Below are 20,469 nucleotides of genomic sequence, written 5' to 3' on the forward strand. Positions count from 1 at the left end.
AGCTCTTAAGAGGTACACTCAGGCGTCGCTTAGCGATGGCAATACGTTCTGAGAAATGCGTCGTTAGGTGGTTTCATCCTTGTGTGAGCATCGCAGAGTGTACTTGCACAAACCTAGATCGGAAGCCTGCTGCACACCTAGGCTATATGATGCTCATCTTATGGGACCGCTGTCTTATATGCGGCCCCTCATTGACCGAAACGTCACGCGGTACATGACTGTAGTTGCATTTTATGGGAATATTTACGTCAAATAATGTTCTGTGACATCAGAATTCCCCTCAGTTCTCTTCTCAGACAAGAGGGAAGGAACACCGTCTTTTCTTTGATTTGCCTGTGAAATTTTAAAAGAATAGTTTGCTTGCAGGTGAGATGATCGTGTCTATATAAACTGTGAAGTTCTACATATGGAGAACCTTGATAAATCCCAAACTGCCCTCACAGAAACATCTCAAAATAAATCGTAGCCATTTAACTTTTCCTCACTGATCTGTCTTTCAGACTGTGCTTACCTAGTAGCCCTGAAACCAAGCTCCTTTCCTTTCTTTCCTTCCTTCCTTCCTTCCTATATAACACACATACTTTTAAATATCCACTGTGCTCTTTCACTTTCACTGTGCTCTGTCTACCTGCCTCTGCCAGGCAGCAGACGCCAAGCTTGGTTCATCCTGTCCCCAGTGACTAAAAGAACAGATCTCTGCCCTCAAGGAGCTTACCGTCTCAAGAAGGAGAAAGACGTGTCATTTCCGGATGGTGTGAAAAGGTCTAAGATAGAGATTCGTTCATCTGGAAGGTTTTGAGCAGCTGTGCTGAGCAGCGCTGGGCCAGTGCAGTGAGCACTCGCAGGAACAGGTGAACTCAGGCAGGCCTTCACAGCGGCTCCAGCCTATGCCTGTTCTCTTCCTCCACCCTTGATGTCTTACCTAGGTCTTCATCTCCAGACTCTTGTTCCTATGCCTGTTTCGTCCAACTGACAACTTGACTTTGCACTGGGATGCCCCGCAGGCACCTCAAACTGAACTTATCATCTTTCCCCCGTTCCTCTCCTCCTTCCCCTAAAACTCAACTTCTCCTTTTTTTTTTTTTTAGGAGGATTAGCCCTGAGCTAACATCTACTGCCAATCCTCTTTTTTTGCTGAGAAAGACTGGCCCTGAGTTAACACCGTGCCCATCTTCCTCTACTTTATATGTGGGACGCCTACTACAGCATGGCTTGCCAAGTGGTGCATAGGTCTGCACCCGGGATCCGAACTGGCGAACCCTGGGCCGCCAAAGTGGAACATGCGAACTTAAGCGCTGCACCACTGGGCTGGCCCCTCAACTTCTCCTCTTGAGCCCACTCTCCACCCAGGGATCCAAGCCAGACACCTGGATGTCCCGTCAGCCCCTCCGTCCCCCTCACTCCCTCACCTCACATCTAGTCAGTCTCTGTGTCCTCTGAATTCCCTCTTCAGGATTTCTGTAGCTGACCTCTGCCGTCTCATCCTCCCTGAAGCTGCGTTGATCCAGGTCCTTGTCACCTCTCCCCCAGCCCAGCACAAGCTCCTCCTGTGTTCCTGTGCGTGAGGAACCACGTGTTCTGAAGCCAGGCAGACCGGAGTTAGAATCCCAGTGCCACCATTTTAGAAGCTGCGTGACCTTGGGTAAGTTAGGAAATCTCTCCAGACCCAGGTTTCCCCTCCATAAAATGACAGCTCTGGTACCAGCCTCGTTGCTGTAAAGATTAAACGAGACGCAGCAGTTTGGTGGGTGACTCACTGACAACCGTGAGTGACAGAAGCCAGACAGAGGAGGATACGTTCATATCACTCTGTTCCTGTAAAAGTAGGAACTGGGCAAAGCTGAACCGTAGCAGTTAAGGTTGCAGACAAAGGTGGCAAAACTGAGGAAAAGCAACGGAGTGATTACAGCCAAAGTCAGGCTGGTGGAAGGGACACAGACGGGTGGCTTCTGGCACGCTGGCAGATTCTTTTTACTTGATGCGTGGTAGTTACAAAGGTGTTCTTTTATAACATTTTAATTTATTTTTTATAGTTTTTATAATTATTGTACATAAATTTACTTCATGATTTAAAATATCTTTTAAATTCTATGAGATTTTCTATGTAAGGTGCATAATCCAGCACTCAGAGCACGGGAAGAGGTCAGAAACCTTGGTGGCCAGTGATGATTGTTGTGTCCTGTCTACCTGCCTCCTCTGCCAGGCAGCAGATGCCAAGCTTGGTTCATCCTGTCCCCAGTGCTCACACAGAGCTTGGCACCTGCAGGCCTCAGGAAGAATGGGAGGAGTACAGGGGACCAGAGTATAACCACTTGTTTTCCCTCTCCCAGACTGAAAGGGACAGGCCCGGGCCTGGGGCCTCACAGAGCAAGGCCTGCTCTGGGAAGAGCACCCAGCTGTCCCTCCCAGGCTGCCCCAGCCCCACTGACAATGTACGAGAGAGAGGAGGATAACGATGAGGAAGCCTGGCTGAAGCTGCGGCCTGTGGAGCCCTTGCCCTCCCAGTGCTGCGGCGGTGGCTGCTCACCCTGTGTGTTCGACCTCTATCACCGAGATCTGGCGAGATGGGAAGCGGCCCGAGCCAGCAAGGACAGGAGCCTGCTGGGTGGAGAGGAGTCACAGGTGAGGTAGGGCTGCCCTTAGACAAAAGGGCCAGGGTGGCAGTGGCTACCTGGCCTCAGCCCTGTGCACTGTGCCTCCTTGGGGAGGCTTTTCCTCACTCTGTACAGCAGAGAGAAAAAAGTGCTTAGTGGAAGCAGACAGACCCAAGTTCAAAGGCCGGCCTTGAGCTGGGCAAGGGGGGTCCCAGGAGTGAATTGGGTATGGGCATTTTACAGGAGGGAGATCTGTGAGTCTTGGCATTCAGACAAGGCTTCCTGGAGGAGGTGCAGGTGGTTTAAAATGTTAAGGGCAGTGGAAGAAGACTTAGAAGATGTAAATTTGAGGCTCTGCTCTCGGTGTGACCTTGGACAAGTAAGCCTCTACCACTCAGGCCTCAGTTTCCCCACATGTAAAATAAGGATATTGGATTAGATAATCTTAAGATCCCATTAATTTCTAAATTTTGAAAATCTGGATTTTAGCAGTTTTGAAGGATGAGTAGATCGTTCATACATTGGAGGTGAGTATTCTAGATAGAGGGCGCAGTTTGAGTAAATAAAGACTCCCAGGTAGGAGGCAGCAGGGTATTCTTGGGATGATGGAGAAAAGTCTAGCATCTGATGCATTGGAAATAAAATGAGGCTTGGGAGTCATCCACAGGACCCTTGGGTGTCCACTAGGAGCCTGCGCTTTGTCCTGGGGCTTTGGGAAGCTGTGGAAGGTTTGAGAGCAGGGGGCTCAATGTAAAGTACTCTGGCATTCTTAAATCAGATGAGAGGGAAATAAGGTGGGACTACCATCTAGTGTACAGAAAATGTACCAGCCGAGACAGCCTGTCCTTGGGGAAAGTGGGGAGGGTGCTTGTGGAGGCTAGCATGTCTCTGGAGCCCCGGCTTCTAGCTGTTGGATCTTTTCCTCTTGCAGAGCTGCCCCTCCCACCTGAGCCCAGAGACCTTCTTGGCCTTCCGCATCAGTGCCATGGACAGACTCACTAAGGACACCTGCCGTGTCCGGTTTGCACTGCCCCGGAATAGCCAGCTTGGCCTGCGGCCAGGCCAGCACCTCATCCTACGGTACACTCAGGTGGTGGGGGACCGAAGCTTTGCAGCCCTGCCCTGCTATATGCTGGCTGTGGCTTGGGTGACTCACTTACACCCCCTTAAGCCTCCATTTATCATCCTCAAAATAGGCATAGTAATGTGTGACTCAGAGAGTTCTTGGGATTGAACTAGATAAGGCATTCTCCTAAGAATAATAATAGCAAACACTTTTATAGCAGTTACTATGCAAGGCACAGTTCTGTGTGCTTATATATGCATGAGCTCATCTAATCTTCACAAGATCCTGTGGGGTAGGTACCACTATCATACCTGAGAGGAAACTGAAGTCAGAGAGGTTCAGTAACTTGCCCAGGGTCACACAGCTAGGAAATATTGGAGCCAGGATTTGAAGGCAAGCAGTTTGGCTCTAGAGCCTGTGGTATTAACCTAATGTGATTGATAGAAAGGACATTGTCACTGAGAATAATGGACTTGCTCAGTATTACACAGCTAATAAATTGTGGAGCCAGGATTCACACCCAGACAGCCTGGCTCCTGAGTTACATTCTTAGCCACTCCTCTGAACTTCCTTCTTCCTCCGAGCCTCCTTTTGCGTTCTCCTCCCACCTTGATCCCCATCCCCACCTACCCAGGGACAAGACCTTTTGGAATCTCCAGCTGGAAGTATCTGCCAGACATTCAACTCTGTGGGTCCGTGGCTCAGCAGGGAGATCGGAGCTGCAGACATGGATGTGGGAATCATCGGCATATACCTAGATGGCATTTGGGAGCATGTGTGGGACAGAGAGAGGGAAGGGCAGAGGATGACCCTGGCAACTCTGGCATCCGTATTGGCAAGAGGAGGAGGAGCCAGCAACGGAGACAGAAGGGGCAGCCAGCAGACGAGGAGAACCGAGAGAGAGCTTGTTACTGGTCACACTCTGGCCACTTGCCTTGCACTGACCCCTGGTGTTTGTGCCTAGCTCGTTCTGGCCCATGGCCTGGCTGATGAACCGTAAAGCTCACTATTTCAGTGGATGGGAGGGGCCACAGGGTAGATCACAGCCCCATGCAACTCTCCGTGCATAAAGCAGGGGTGCCCAGAACTCCCTGCCTCCAGGCTCGCCTTCTCCACCCTCTCTGCCACTCCAGTGACATTCCTAACACACGCAGCTGACCCTGTCACTCCGTGTTCCCACACCTTCTGGTGCTCCACGATGCCTCCCCAGTGACACGTTAACCCAGGGCCCCAGCTTCCTTTCCCACCAGCTTCCTCTCCCTCTCCTGTATTTGCCTCTTGTTTCAGGCTCGTGATCCCCTCACCAGTGCCTGACTTGCCTACCTGCGTTGTCCTACCTCTAAGCTTGTGCTAGGCTATTCCCCCAGCCTGGAATTACTTCCCTTCGTGTCCCCATTTGCACCTGTCAGTGGCCTGCTCCTCCTCTAATTCCTGGCTCCAGGAGGCCTCCTGAGAGTCCCCTAACGACAGTGTCACTTTCTCCAGAGCATGTCAGTTTCACCTCTGCTGTAGTGTCATGGTGCTCTTTGTGCCCAAGCCACGCCATATGTTCTGTTTGTTACTTCCTCGTTTGTTTCACAAGCATTTATTGAATATTTCTGTCACTCTCCCACTTTTGATGCACTAGGATGGGGCCTTTTTAATCTTTGCAAACCTCGGAGAAGAGAGGTTTGCACCTCGTAGGACTAGAGAGAGGAATGTTTAGGTGCTCCTGGAAGCTCTGAGTCGTGGTCAGGAAGCTTGTCTAGAGTCAGACAGAACTGTGGGTGCATTCTAGCTGTGTGACCTCAGGCAAATGATTTCCCTTTTCTGAGCTTTGGTTTCCTCATTTGGGTTATTATTTAAATTAAATAAGATAATGCATGTAATATGCTTGGTGCTTAGTAGGCATTTAATACAGCAAGGCTGCTATTATTATTACATATCAGGATTATCATCCTGGCCCCCTTGTTGATGACATTGTGGAGAGGGCTCATGCATGGGGTCAGCTTTGACATAGGTCTCCTTTGAGGATGCTTCCAATTCTAATGCTCCTGGCCTGTGGTAGTAAGTATTTAATAAATGTTGAGCACAGTTGTTTTATCTTTATCGCTCTGTGGTCAGGAAAATCCATAGTGATGTCCTCACAGCAGCTCACATCATCAGGGTACTTTGTGAAGCACATCCCATCTGTGATCCCAATGGAACCACACAGCAGGGACACACATGGTGGTCTCTGTTTTATAGAAGGGGCAGCTGAGGGATTAATGACCAGGTCTCACAGCCAGCACTTGGCAGTGGGGAGCCCCGTTCTTTTCTTTTCTGCTCCACCTTGCCTGCCTCTCAGTGAGGACCACTGAGGATGACCAGACCCAACCTTCATTTTCACCAGCCTGGCACAGAGTAGGTACCTCTAAGAGTTTGTTGAATGACTTGCGGACTGTCTGACTGACTGCTTCTCTTTCCCAGAGGGATAGTAAATGACTTAGAAGTTCAGAGAGCTTATACGCCCATCAGCCCTGCCAACGCAGAAGGATACTTTGAAGTTTTAATCAAGGTGAGCTGACTCACATGGATGCTCTAAGATGCCGTGGACTGGAACCTCCATTTGACGGCTTGGTCAGGCTGGGGCAGTTCCCATTGATGTGGGGAAAGCTGGTGTTGAGGGAAGAGCAGGGATGGTGAAGGAGGCCTTCTCCCGTCTCCTTTCCTGGGGAAGGGAAGGCTGCTGGACCACCAACAGAGGGCATATTCCTGACGGATTTGTGAAAAGAAGGCACAGACTGAGAAAGTAAAGCTGCTCCTTCTCACTTTCTTACCTGTTGGTGGAGAGTGAGCCCTGAGCCAGGAGGAAAGGGGGCATCTACTGTGTGCTGGGCACCGGGGTCCAGAGATGAGTCAGACACGGTGCCTGCCTCAGACAGGGGACCAGACCAGGACAGTGCAGTGTGATAGGCACCGTGACAGGAGGCCCCAGCCCAACTCAGGGCAGCTGGGGTGCAGAGAAGGCAAGGAGCCTTCCTCGCAGAAGCTGGGGGGTTGACTGTATGTTCAGGGTAAGCAGTGGGGAATCAGAGGGGCCACCGGGGAAGGCAGCTCTCTGCTGGGAACAGCACCTGCAGAGGCAGAGGAGGCACGAGTCAGGGAACTGTTGGCCATTTGTGCTGGGTCAGAAGGGGATGTACAGGAAAAGGTGGGACATGGAGGACCTTGTGGACCGAACTAACCTGAGAGCACCTCTTGGGGAGGTGGGCAGGGGCCGGGGCATTTGAGTTGGGCCTTGAAGAGGGAGTCCAAATTGGCAGTGGTAAAGAATGGCATTCCAGGCCGAGGGGACAGATAATCAAGCAGGGAGGGGTGAGACAGAACAGGGTCTTGTGGGAACTGTTTCCAGTCTGAATGGCAGGAGGAGGGCTGCCTTGTGGGGGCAGCCAGGGTGGGTAGGGAAGTTGGCAGAGATGAGATGAACGAAGTGGGCTGCATACCAACACCCCAGAGACCCAAGGAGTAGGCACCAAATGTATACGAAGTCATGAAGGTTCAGTCACGTGCAAAAAATGATTAGGGTGAACTGGATGAAGTTGCTGATGTGCTAACATTTTCGACCTACAGAAACAGCAGTTTCCTATGGGTCAACCTAATGCATAGTTCTAGATCATCATTTCCCAAATGGAATCCTAGGGAATGCCAATATTGAAGAGTAGCTTTCACATCCTTTATCTCCCTTGTAGGACAGAAATTATCCCATTTCATTGATAAGCAGACTGAGGCCCCAGCAGGACCCGAGGCTCCACAGCTTGTAAGAAGTGCGGCTGGTGGGTGAGCCCCGGCCTCCTGACTCCACGGCCCCAGCACTGGCTCCAGCTCCTGCCTTCCCTGTCTGCCCTGCCTGCCTGCAGAGCCCGAGCGTTTGTTCCCTCCCACATCAGCTTGGACAGGATCCCTTCTCCACGCGACTGTTTGTCTGGGAGATTCCACAAATCCTCTCCAAATGGCCTGCTTCCCCAGGCTGCTTGTCCGGGTGTGTTTCTCTTGAAAGGATGAGCCTGGAGACAGTTCTTCAGGGCAGCTGGATCTCTCCCAGCTGCAAGGCTGATTTTCTCCTTCGTTTACCGGAAAGCCTCTCTTTAGAGAGATGCTTAATTATCCCTAAGCCGCTGGCTAGGAAGAACTGGAGATGTCTGCAAATTGGGAAGGCAGACTGCTTTTTGATTTGCCCTCCCATGTAGATGGGAAGGAGGAGCCCCTATTTCTCAGGCACCTTCTGGGCACCAGGCACTGCTTCTGGCCCTTTATTTGCATGTTCTTTCAACCTCATAACCACCCTGCAGAGAAGATCATATTATCCCCATTTTACAGAGGAAGAAACTGAAGCTCAGAGAGAGAATGTCATTGTCACAAGGTTCCCTGAGGTAATATGATCTCAAGTGGAAGAACAGAAGTTCAGTGTCAGTTCGGTTTAACAGTGTGGATTGGGCGTGTTTGCAGTGCCAGGCTCTGTGTGGGTGCTGGAGACACAGAGGAATCCTTCCTTTCCCCTTGAGTTCTATCTGTGCCTTAGGGCTTCTAAGGCACAGCTTGTGCCTCCCACAAGTCTGGGGCTGGAAAGCGGGGTGTGCTCGGAGACACAACCTCCAGCAAGTTAGGAGAAGAACTGTGGCCTCCTTCCCACACCTCTTGCAGGTGAGCTGAAGACTTCCCTTGCTTTATGTGTATGGTGCCTGAGGAAGTCAGGGATGGTGCCAGAGGTGGCTGCAAGAGCTTAAAAGCATACCTGGCAACCAACGCCCGGTCTCGCCTTCAAGCCTGGTTATAATCTCACTCTAAACCCCCTCCCAGTCCCATCTCCCAGTGCTTCCCCTGACCCCACCTGCTGTTGCCAGAACATGACCTGGGCTGTCCTACCCCTGACCATACCATACCTGATGCCCAGAATCCTCTCTGCCCTTCCCAGGTGAATTCGATCTTCCCCAGCCTTTAAGGTCCATCTCAAATGCTTCCTCCTCCAGGAAGTAGCCTCAATCCCACTCCATTGAAAGTGACTGCACCTCCTCAGGGCTCTCCTGGCACTTTATCCTCTTGTAGGGTGTCAGGTAGTCTCTACCTTGTGTATGTCTGAGACTTAGGTCCTTCCTAGATTGTGAGCTCCTTAAGGGGAGGACTTGCATCTGGATTAATGAATTCATTCGTTCATGCAGATAATTATTAAGTCCTTCCCACAGTTCAGGCACTGGCTGCCTTCCTGGAGCTTAAAGTCCAGCTGTCTCCCCTGCAGCCGCAGCGTGCCGGCTGGCACAGAGTGGCGAGGCACCAGGAAATGTAGACTGCTCTTCCCCCATGGAACCTTCGTTTTTTTCATCCAGCCAGGAGACAGTGTAGGGTCATGCAGAGATGGCAAATGAGTGGCTTGCAAACTGACTCTAGCCTATAAATAGATTTGGTTTTGGCCTGCACAACGTTTTAAAATTTTGAATTAATTGCTGACATTTCAAAAGTGGGAGATTTTTCATAAAAATATGGATTTCCTGCCCCTCTTGGAAAATCAGAAGATCTGGCATCATGGGCCCCACAGACTGTGTGCTGGAATCTGCAGAGTGACTTCCTCCTTTAGAAAGAGTAGTCACTGACCAGTATCCCACAGTCCCCACCACTCACTCCCTGACACTGAGACTGAGTATTAATTGCCATTAGTCATCTCGTACCCAGTGCTTCACTCTGCTTTGTTACCTGTGTGGCCCCTGTAGTTATTTGGGTTTGAGACCTCGGTAGTTAAGGTTGTAGGTCCTATGGATTCTCATCCCAGTCTCACCATTTACCTTCTATGTAAGCTTCTGGGCCTCATCTGAAAATTGGAAAGGACAGTACCAGCTTTGCGGGGCAATGAGGAGGATTAAATGAGATAACACATGTTGAGCAGTTAGCACACAGGGAGGGCTCCCCATTGATGGCTGATGTGGTTTGTGTTGGCGGCATGTGCCTGTCCCAATGAGGTCTCCCTGTGTTTGCTCCCAGTGCTACCAAACTGGCCTGATGTCCCAGTATGTCGAGTCCTGGAGAGCAGGAGACACGGCCTTCTGGCGAGGACCGTTCGGAGGCTTCTTCTATCAACCAAACCAGGTCAGTGCCAGCACGCCAAGTCCTCCCAGCTTAGCTTCCAGGACTCCGACTTTCATGATTTAGGCTGTAGGGTTTCACTTTGCTGTTCTTCCTGAGCCCAAACTCAATTGCAAGAGTATCCTTGGGGTTAGACATGGGAGGAGATGGAATAGGCACGAAGAACAAAACTGCCTGCCCGTGCTCCGGAACTATGCATGCCTGGCCATTGCTTAGAAAAACCCGGACTGTGTACATGGTGTTTAGGACCCCTATCCCATCTGACCCTCAGGTATCTTTCCAGGGTCACTTTCCGTTTACAGATAATAGAGACCGCTCTTAAATATGCCCCAGGGCCCGCTGCCTGGGAGCCCACTGCTGCCGGCCCAAAGGCTCTTCCCTTCATCTTCAGGCTTCTTCACACCCTTCCCTGACCTTCCCGGGAGGAATTAGTGATTAATTTCTCATCAGTTGGTGCATATTTGGAAAGCAGTATATACGAGGATTCTTAAGAACCTTCAAATCCTTTGGCCCGGTAATTCCACTTCTGGAAGTCTGTCCTATGGAAAGAATCCAAAATACTGACTGTTTTGCACACATTCATTGCAGTCTCATTTATAATAGCAAGAAATTGGAGACAACTGACTATCCAACCACAGGAGACAGTTAAGTACACTGAGTTACAGATGCTTGATAGAATATTAGCCTGAATTTTAAAGTTATGTTTGTAAATGATGCTACATGCTTATGCTATAAGATCACGTGACAAACACTAGGTACAAAACTGAATATCCAGCAAGTTGGGAAATTAAGTTAAAATCACAGAAAAAATATGGGAAAAAAAGCAACAAAATGTTAGTAGCTCTGGGTGGTAGAATTATGGGTGATTTTTATTTTCTTCATTATACTTTCCAAATTATCCACAATGAACACCTATTACCTTTGTAATGAGGAAAACAAGGCAAAACCAAAACAAGTGGAAAAGAATGAATGAATCATTGTGTTTAGCTTAAAAATAGCTTTTATTGATATCTTTCTTATTACAAATGCAGCTCATGTTCATTACCAAAAAAGTCAGCAGCTATAGAGGCAAAAAGAGGATAATCAAGAGCACCTGCGGGCCATCTACCCATACGTACCAGTCTTACCACCTTGGCGTGTATCCTTCCAAGTCCTCTTTCACGCATGGGGGTATATACAAGCACGCATGCACTCACGTGTGTGGGTATAATAATAACGTCAGGCACGCCCGTGGTACCTTCTGTGTGCCAGGCTCTGATTTTTGCACTTGCCATGAAGTGACTCATTTAATCCTCACAACAGCCCTTAGGAACTGCTACCCCCGTTTTACAGACATGTGGTGTGCACGTGTTAATACTCTTCTACAGCATCCTCCTAGCACTGGCCATGCTGAGCCTTAGATTTTAGCTGAGGTTGTCCCTGTGTCCCCCAGGCCCTTGAGAGCAGGGACTAGGAATTGTCCCTGTTTCCTCTGACCTAGAGGGGACACCTGATGACTATTGTCTTGACCACCTTTTCCAGTGGAGCCCCCTGGCACCTACAGATGCTGCTCCTCTGCGTCCACAGAACTCCACTTGAAAGCCCTCGTTCTTCTTATCTGGGGAGCGCCTCGGGCGCGGCTGTGAGGAAAAAGAGATGGTGGCTCGCACATTAAGATTCAGCCGCTGTGGGGCCAGCCCAGTAGCGCAGCGATTAAGTTCGCACGTTCCACTTCGGTGGCCCAGGGTTTGACGGTTCGGATCCTGGTGCAGACATGGCATCACTTGGCTAGCCGTGCTGTGGCAGGCGTCCCGCATATGAAAAGTAGAGAAGATGGGTACGAATGTTAGCTCAGAGCCACTCTTCCTCAGCGAAAAGAGGAGGATTGGCAGCAGATGTTAGCTCAGAGCTAATCTTCCTCAAAAAAAAAAACAAGGTTCAGCCGCTGAAACTGTGGTTGAGGCTTGGCTTTCACCCGTGAGGGCGCAGGGTGCTCTGGCCCCCTTCCCGGCCCTGTCTTGCCTCTCTGCAGTCATCCTCTGTGCAGGTGGATGCCATGTCAGCCTGCAAACTGGCGCATCAGCATCTGTGTACGTGTGTTCCACACACGTTCCAGGTGTCCCCCCAGGGCCACAGGTGGCCACACGAGGCCCCTGTCCTCCCGAAGCTCACAGTCTGATGGAGAGACAGACACACAAACCTGACAACAACGTAGTGTGACCAGTGTTGTGAGGAGGGGCACAGAGGGCTGTGGGAATGCGAAGGAGGACCCCGCACCCGCCCCAGCGCAGGGAAGGTTCCCCGAAGGAGAGCCCGCACAGCAACGGGGCCAGGAGGAGGAGCTCAGCCGGCTGACGCCCAGGGGCCGTGAGCGCTGAGCCGGGTCAGAGGCCGGGCCGGCAGTAGGGCTCTGGGGGGGAGGCCTCCAGTTGTCTGAAGCCCTGGGCTCCTCACCGGGCACCTGGTGCCACCTCGTTTAATCCTCACGCAGTTCTGAGACAGCTGCTGTTGTGGGGAGGTGCTCTTATTTTCTTACCAGTGAGGAAACCAAGGCTCAGGGAGATGAAAGAACTTGCCCAGATCATACAACTGGGGATTTACACCCAGATTTGTCTGACTCCTGATACTCCAGGAAGTGTTTCATGCAGTAGAGTGGTGTGCAGTGGCTGTCAGTAAAGAGACTGAAAACTCAGACTGCATTCCCAGAGGCCTAATCTCTGGAATGATGGAGGTGACTACCTCATTGCGTAGTGAGACACTGACCTTAAAGAGGGCTGCCCCTCTTTCGGAGTCCTAGAGCCAGGAGGTGGGTTCAGTGAGGGGGAGTCGGTGGAACCGGGCCTTCTTGGGGTGGATCACTTTGATCGCATGGCTTTTCTGTGCCAGCCCTGTGCTAGGCGCTGATGGATGGTATCTCCTTTAGTCTGGAGAAGGGCAGTCTCAGGGGTCCGAGCCAGGGCCCTCAGGTCTATGCAGCGCTGCCCTGGAACACAGGGAGCAGAGGGCAGGCTGGGATGGGATGGTGGGCAAGCCTTTGGTGGGAGCAGGTTCCAGCTCAGGGTGAGGTGGGAAGACCTCCCTGGCAGGGCCAGTCAGCCTGTAATAGAGCAGACTGCCTTGGGAGGGAGTAGGCTACCCGTCAGCAGGAATATGTAAGCAGAGTCCCGTGGTGATGCTTTAGAACGCAATCAAGACACTCGTAGGATGGGCTACACCATTATGTTCCCTTTTAGCCCTCAGATCCCATGCTTTCTGTTACGTAGACCTCACAAGCTGTAACCTTTCACAAGTGAAGATGGCTTCCTGCAGGAGGTAGAGGGGAACTCAGATGGGGGACAGCAGGAAGGGCAGTGCCATCCACTTCAAGCAGGCCCAAGAAAAGACCCCCTGTCCTGTTCCCCAGTATGGTGAGCTCCTCATGCTGGCTGCGGGCACTGGCCTGGCCCCCATGGTGCCCATCCTACAGAGCATCACAGACAATGCGGACGATGAGACCTTTGTCACCCTGGTTGGCTGCTTCAAGACCTTTGAGGGCATCTACCTGAAAACTTTTCTCCAGGAGCAGGCCCGCTTCTGGAACGTCCGCACCTTCTTTGTGCTCAGCCAGGTGAGCCCAGGGTGGTGCCTTCCTTCCCTGATTGAGACTCTGCTGTCCCCTGCACCTATCCTAGTGCCTGCTGTGGCCTCTCTGCCCCAGGCCTTAATAATAATCCCTGCCACTGGTGGAACTGCCACTGTGTGCCTGGCTAGGAGGGCGGGTATTGTCATGTTCACTATGCAGATGAGGAAACTGCCCCTCAGAGAGGCAGAGGTGCCAGCCTGTGCCCTGCTGCCAGATGGCTGAACCCAGGATTTGAGCCAGGCTGTCTGATTGCAGACTACCCCCCCCCCCCCCCCCCGGCTGACTCACTGTGCCTTGCTGCCTGCCCTCCACCCTCTGGCTTCATCAGGTCTGTGGGCCAGCAGCCCGGCTGTGGAGCCAGCGGGCCCTGCCATAGATGTCCTGTAGCTGTGGTGAACTCGAGGCAGGGATCTGTGTCTGATCGAACACTACTCAGTGCTCAGGACGGTGCCAGGCCCAGAGGAGGTGCTCACTCCATCGACTGGGGAGTGAACTGGACCCGAGGTCACTGCAGCTGTCAGGGGCCCTACCACATCGCACATCGCATTGTCCCTGTGTGGGAGGAAGGCTGCGCACGGACTCACCAGGCGGCACATGCTCTAGCTGAAGCAACTGCCTCCTGCCCCCTCTTCCCCTGATTCCCCGTCCCCTCCAGTCACTCAGGTCAGCCTTCCCAGGCAGTCCCCTCTGGGAGGCCCTCAGCTGTCTCCCTCACCTGCCTTCCCTGGTCTCCAGCTGTGTTTCTCTTTCCTACGCCCCCTGGGTAGAGGTCTCCTGCTGGGGCCTCCCCTCCGTCCTCGTGCTCAGGGGCAGCCTCATTGCCCTGTACTCTGGAGCCCCCTTCTCATCAGTGTCCTCTTTGAGGGAGCTTTAGAGTGTCCCTAAACACTCAGGCGATCGTGGACATTGTGGCTGGGGGCAGCTGTCAGGAAACTGGGTTTCCCCTTCTAATGCCAGAGGTCCTGGGATCTCAGGGGTCCCGAGGCCAGGCTCTGTGGGCCCATCAGATGCTCGGTGGCAGGAACATCGAGAGGGTCATGCTTGGTGAACGTTAGCGGCAGCAGCGCCCAAGGCCGGGAAATGAAGCAGAGGCTAGTGTGCAGCCCAGGGGGTGGGTGAGGGGAGGGCAGTGCTGCTGGCTGCACACTCAGCTGCCCACAGCCTGCTCAGGGAAGTGGGAGGAGGGGCAGGAAGGCAGGAGGATGACCTGCTCCCTGCCCTCTGGACGCTTACCTGTATGTGGGGTGGTAGCCACAGGGACGGCTGAAGGCAGTGCCCTTCACTGAGCACGTTCTCTGTGCCTGGCACTGTTCTGAGCATTTCGTGTGTGTTAACTCATTTACTCCCCACCACAATCTTAGGAGGTTGGTACTGCCATCATACCCATGTTACAGATGTGGAAACTGAGGCACAGAGAGCTTAAGAACCTTGCCCAAGGTAACACAGCGAGTTGGTGGATGAGGCTTGGGACTTGGTCTGTGTGGAGCAGCTCCATGTCCCGAGAGCCTAGCACAGTGCCAGGCACGGAGGGACCCTCAGAAAATCTGCTGAAGTCAGCCAGTTAATTGAAACCTTAAAACAAATGAACAAATGAGATATGCTCTGAGAGTGATGGTGACGGATAACCTTGGAGAGATTCTGGGAGACCACGGTCAGGGAGAAAACGTTCCCCGCAGAGTGGCAGGTGCAGCGGCCCCTGGGAGGAGTGGACACGGCAGGCCCGTGTTCTGGTCCTGCACTGCCTGTTGCATGTCCCGAGGAACACCCCTCCTCCTCTCTGTGCCCACCTGTTGTAGAGCTCCCCCCGGCCCCCAGGCTTGTGAGGGTGCTCCGAGTCCCAGCGTGCGCAAGTGCCTGGCTCATGGGGTTAGGTGAAGGTTGGCTGCCCACCCCCTCTGCCTCAGGGTCCTCATTTGGCAGAGAAGGGCTGGCTGCATGAACTCCAAGGCCCCGCCAGTAGTCACCCCACTGTTTCTCATCATCCCAGGAGAGCTCCCCGGAGCAGCTTCCCTGGAGTTACCGGGAGAAGACCCGCTTTGGCCGCCTGGCTCAGGACCTGATTGAAGAGCTGGTCAGCTCCTGTCGCAGAAAGCCGTTTGCATTGGTCTGTGGCTCAGCCGAGTTTACCAAGGACATGGCCAGCTGCTTGCTGCGTGCCGGCCTGGCCGAGGACTCCTACTTCCTCTTCTAGGTCTGGCCTCCCTTCCAAAGCCACTGGGAAACAGGAAGTTGCACAGACTGGAATCAGACGAGGTGGATGGAAGACTGCCCTAACTCACCAGGTGACCTTGGGCGAATGACTTCACCTCTGCACACCTCCCTTTTGCATCTACCCTTCGAGGTTACTGACTCCCTCAGGCTGGCATCTTGTTGTGTGGAGGGAGGATGGGGCTGCAGAGCCCCAGGGAGGAGAGTAAGCAGCCCAGCAGTCAGGGAGGACTCCCCGGAGGAAGCCAGGTCCAGGCTGAGCCTCAGGATGAATAAGAGTTGGCAGGAGATGGGGCGGGGGGAGCTTTCCTGCTTCCTCAGATTAGAGGGCTTGTGAGGGGCTCCTGTAGGACCCTGCCCTGTCCTGCCTGTTCCAAAGCCTGGTTCCCTGGAGACTGTGTGTCCCTGCCTCAGGGCCGCCTCAGAGGAAGTGCTCGCTGAGTGTTTAGGAAATGAGCATAGAGGCTGAGAGCTCTTTGGAGGAGGAACTTGCCTTATGTTCTTCTAGTGCTGTGAGCCTGACACAACAGAGGTCGTGGGGCCTGTGACCTGACCGTGTTCTCGGAGTGAGGCAGGGCCCCAGATTACCTTTATTTTGGATTGGCCCCAGGCCTTTCCTGCTGCGGATGGCTTTGCTCTCCGTCTCCCTTCCCTGGCTCCAGAGCCCAGCCCAGAGTCCTTTCTCCAGTGAAAGAGGCACGGAAGCAAACGGCCCTCCCTCCTGCAGGCAGCCAGCCCAGCCCGCCTTCAGCTCCTGCGCCCTGGCGACGGTTGCCATGGAGATCTAAAGATAGAGCAGGAGTCTGGAGACCTGGGTCCTCTCCCTGCTCTGCCCACTGAGGGCGGCTGATTCCCATCCACCCACTCCTCCCCTCCACCCCGCCCCCTCCATCCAGCATGGGGCATGCCCTCCCCTGGGAACCCGGCTCCAGCAGCGGCTGCAGTTAATGAATTCTGCTTTTCCCAGCCTGGCCTGCAGTGTGCGGCACCAGCTCAGGCTGGCTTCCGGCAGTCCCAGAACTGGAATCTCAGAATCAGAGAACCGTGGAATCGTAGAGTGAGAATTTTACAGTCATAGAACCACAGTCCCCATCAGAGATTAAATTCAGGCCTCCAAAAAGCGTCCAGTCTCCCAGGCTGTGTCATTATATCCAGGGGGAAACCAAGGCCAGTGAGGCTACGTGACCTGCCCAAGGTAAAATAGTTCATGGCAAGGCCGGCTCTAGAAGCCAGGTCTCCCAGTGTCAGCCCTGTGCTCAGAGTTCTGGGCTCCCAGGAGACCAGGGTTCCTGGCATGGCAGCAGTGAAGGGATGGCCAGATGGGATTTCCAAGCCCTCCTTCAATCAGAGCAGTTCTGTTTTTGGTGTTTTTTTTAAAGTAAGAGACTTTATTTTTATTTTTTTGGTGAGGAAGATTGGCCCTGAGGTAACATCTGTGCCAATCCTCCTCTACTTTATATGTGGGACGCCTGCCACAGCATGGCTTGATGAGTGGGTTGTAGGTCTGCACCTGGGATATGAACCCCGAGATGCCAAAGCAGAGCACTCAAACTTACCCACTACGCCACCAGGCTGACCCCAGAGCAGTTCTGTTTTTATCCCATTTATATCTTGGGTCTTGGAGTCATTTTCATTTGTGAAAAAGAGTTTTCCTACACTGCCCAAAAAGTTACAACAAATCTCCTTGCTGTGCTCTGTTCAATAACTAACCATGACAAGCAGTTGGGGGTTGGTGCCAAAGGTTTCCAACCCAGTTCCACAGGCGGAATTCCACGGTACATAGCTGTGGGGAATACCGCATGCACCTTCACCAAGAACCAGACATGTGAGCGTATTAAAGGCTCTGAAAAGGCAGGTGGAAAAGAAACTTTTTTTCATTTTGTTTAACCCAGTTTCCCGAGCTTGTTTGACTAGAGAACATTTTTACCCTCTAGAATCTTTTGAGACCAGTGTTGCGTGGAATACGCTTTGGGAACGCTGGTCTGTGGCTCAGCCTCTTCAGCACAGTGTAACGCGTGGGAGGCCCCGCACTCCGCGTCAGAGTCCCAGGCAGGATCGGGGGTCTCTTACTGCCTCACCTGTGACGTGGGCAAGACCCTTTTCCTCTCTCAGGGCCTCTGAACTCTGCGCACCTTCCTCTGCCCTTTCCTCTCCCTCGGCACATCCTGTTGGTTCTACTCGGATACTCCTGGAGGGCCTGTTCCGAGCCAGGCTCTGTTCTAGGCACCAAGGAAACACAATGACCAAGGCAGGTGCAGTTCTAGTAAACTCCGTCGGGGAGCTTCCAGCCGACAAGGAGGGCAGAAATTAACCCTGTGATTCTGAAAGGGGTGAGTGCCCTGAAAGGGGAAGTGCGGAGCGCTGGAGAGGGGCTGAGGGCCGGGCCACGCTACTCACTGAGTCAGTGGCGGGGGTCTGGGGCAGTTCTGGTATTTGTCTTTGTCCCGTTTTAGATGTTCGATGTCTGGATATTAGACCAGGCCACGCAGTGATAACCAGCAGCCCCTCCTGTCCTAGAATGCGTCTCCCTCTCCTTCCCCTGCTGCCTGTGGGGTCTGTGCAGTCTGGATTCTGGGGGGGTCTCTTATCATGGCACAGCGGGGAGGACCCAGCCGTGCCCTTGACACCGAGATGCCAAAAGGGCTCATATCACCCGGAAACTTGGGAGCTCGTGTTGGGTCCTCTGCCTCCCAAGAAGATAAGGGAGCCCGGGAGGAGACCTGGCTGGGATGCATGAGGATGGAGCTCTGTGAACTGGGGGTGAGGTTCCCGGCAGCTGGCCCCTCCCATCTCTCCTGATGATGCCCCCGCCACGTGTCGCGGGAGGTGTGCGTCAGAAACCACGGCTGCCTTAGTTCAGTCCTCCCCGTGTTTGGCCTGCACCACCTCGGCATTCCCCTCATTGGTCTCCGGTCTCCAGCCTCTCCTCCCACACCCCCTTCCCTACTGCAGCCGGACCAATTTTTTTAAATTGTGGTAATAACATGAGATCTACCCTCTTAACAAATTTTTAAGTGTACAATACATTGTTATTGACTGTAGGTACAGTGTTCAGTACAGCAGATCTCCAGAGCTTGTTCAGGCCGCTTTTTCTAACATGCAGATCTGGCTGTCACTCCCTTTCTTAAAATCCTTCAATGGCTCCCTCTTGCCCTCAGCTGTGTTTGCCTCTGCAGACTTTATGTTACTGCCCTCTTGCCCCCAACTCTTTCTCCCAAGCGTGTTCCTTTGTGTCGGTCAGTCCCTTCACATCTGCTGCCCCTCTGCCTGGGCCAGCCTCCCACCCACCATCCTCCGCTGGCCTTTGCTTCCTTGTCTTTCTAGGGTGTAGCTCAGCGGCCCCTCCTTGCTGGCCTCTGCCACCCCAGGCTAGATTAGTGGGCAGATTCTTGTGCATTCTTCTGTGGCTGCACCTCTCAGACCATCTCATTTGTATGTGAGCACATCCTGGGCCCACAATGGGGCCTGTTCATTGTGTCCCCAGCGTGGGAGGGTACTCAGCACGTCCTGAATGTCACATACCTGAATAATAAACAACTAAGAATCATGGAGCACTTTACAGGTTGCAAAATGCTCTTCAGCTGCTTTGAAGCACATAACTGTCACCAAAATGCATTCTATTTTATTACCCCGACTTACTGATGAGGAAACTAAGCTTCCGAGACATTGAGCAATTCTCCCAGGTCATGTAGGGGTACACAGATTCCAACATGCTGCAATTGTGATGAAGGTCGTATGTGACACATGCGTGCACCAGATGTGTATGAAGATTTTCATTGCTGCACTCTTTGAAACAGCAGAGATTAAAAACTACCTACATGTCCATCGATAAGAGAATAGAGAAATAAACGTTCTGTATTCATACAGTGGAATACCATACGGCAGTTAAAGTGGATGAGCCAGGTCTACGTGTCAGGACAGACTAAATCCAAAACAGATGATAATTGAGTGAAAAGCAAATTGTAAAAGGAAAGGTACAGTGAGCTATCAATATTTGGAAAGTTTAAAACACAAAATAATGCCGCATGCTCAGGAAGGAAGTCCACAAACTTCAAGGACAGTGGTGACCTTTGGGGATAGAGGAAAAGGAAGAAGATGGGGTGGGGTGGTGGGCTTTTTTATCTGTGTCACTTTATTATAAAAACATTTGATATGAATATGGCAAAATCTGAACATCCCTGATGTCTGCTTTGTTATGTTCTACCGTTTTTGTGTTTGAAATAATTCCGTAAAGTTTTTTTTAAAAAAGATTAGATATGCCTGGTCAATGCACTTTAGAAACTAGAGGTGTAAAAACATTCGTTCCCTCTCTCCCACCTCAGGATAGCTGTGCTCTTTGATGCCTCCAAGCTTTTCCATTTGAAACTGTCGTCACGTGCTGTGTAATGACATTTTGGTCAACGATGGACTGCATCTATGACGGTGATCCCATAAGATTAGTACCACACGGGTTAGGTGTGCAGCCTACTGTACCGCAGAGGTTTGCATAAGGACACTCTAGCATGTCCACACAACGACGAAATTGCCTAAGGATGCGTTTCTGAGAACGTGTCCCCCGTCATTAAGCGACATGTAACTGTGTTGTGAGCACCTACTGTGTACCCTGGTCTAGAGAAAACTGAGGAGTATAAACAGTGTGAGCACTCAGCTTACGTGTTCTTCCCTCTGCTTGTCCCCTTTCTTTTCCTCATAGACTCAAACCAGAATGACTTTCCAGTCACCACAGTTTTGGACTTTTTTTGATTTTATTTTGTTTTCCTTTTTAAATGAGGGAGGCCTGGGTTTGGATCTCTTACGGATTCTATAAGTATCCAAGGAAAGTAACCTGACATCTCTGAACCTCAGTTTACTCATCTATAAAATGGGGGTGGTAGCACTGTCTCCCGGGGATGTGGAGGCTGGCCCTG

The 20,469-nt window shown here is 52.1% G+C and overlaps 1 protein-coding gene across 3 annotated transcripts; it reads left to right on the forward strand.

The window, feature by feature from the left end:
* Positions 1-1,207: 1,207 nt before the first annotated feature.
* On the forward strand, positions 1,208-20,179 carry LOC124239924 (NADH-cytochrome b5 reductase-like). Of its 3 annotated transcripts, none has more exons than XM_046662389.1 (7): positions 1,208-1,642; positions 2,331-2,622; positions 3,526-3,674; positions 6,109-6,196; positions 9,652-9,756; positions 13,136-13,339; positions 15,342-20,179. In XM_046662389.1, exons 2-7 carry the CDS (start codon positions 2,431-2,433, stop codon positions 15,543-15,545), a joined length of 942 nt encoding a protein of 313 aa, XP_046518345.1. In that variant the 5' UTR covers positions 1,208-1,642; positions 2,331-2,430; the 3' UTR covers positions 15,546-20,179. The 3 variants fall into 3 exon arrangements, with proteins under 3 accessions (XP_046518345.1, XP_046518347.1, XP_046518346.1); XM_046662391.1 differs by lacking the exons at positions 13,136-13,339; positions 15,342-20,179 and adding exons at positions 10,785-10,891; positions 11,275-11,473; XM_046662390.1 differs by lacking the exons at positions 13,136-13,339; positions 15,342-20,179 and adding an exon at positions 10,785-11,399.
* The last annotated feature ends 290 nt before the right edge of the window (positions 20,180-20,469 follow it).

Source organism: Equus quagga, chromosome 5 (genome assembly GCF_021613505.1).
Source record: "Equus quagga isolate Etosha38 chromosome 5, UCLA_HA_Equagga_1.0, whole genome shotgun sequence".
NCBI classification, from domain to species: domain Eukaryota; kingdom Metazoa; phylum Chordata; class Mammalia; order Perissodactyla; family Equidae; genus Equus; species Equus quagga.

Bases quoted from the DNA above. Each gene is read 5' to 3' on its own strand.
- LOC124239924 (XM_046662389.1), top strand. From the start codon at position 2,431: ATGTACGAGAGAGAGGAGGATAACGATGAGGAAGCCTGGCTGAAGCTG. The intron at 3,675-6,108 runs GTACACTCAGGT...TCTCTTTCCCAG, and splicing joins GGCCAGCACCTCATCCTACG to AGGGATAGTAAATGACTTAG. The intron at 13,340-15,341 runs GTGAGCCCAGGG...TCATCATCCCAG, and splicing joins CCTTCTTTGTGCTCAGCCAG to GAGAGCTCCCCGGAGCAGCT.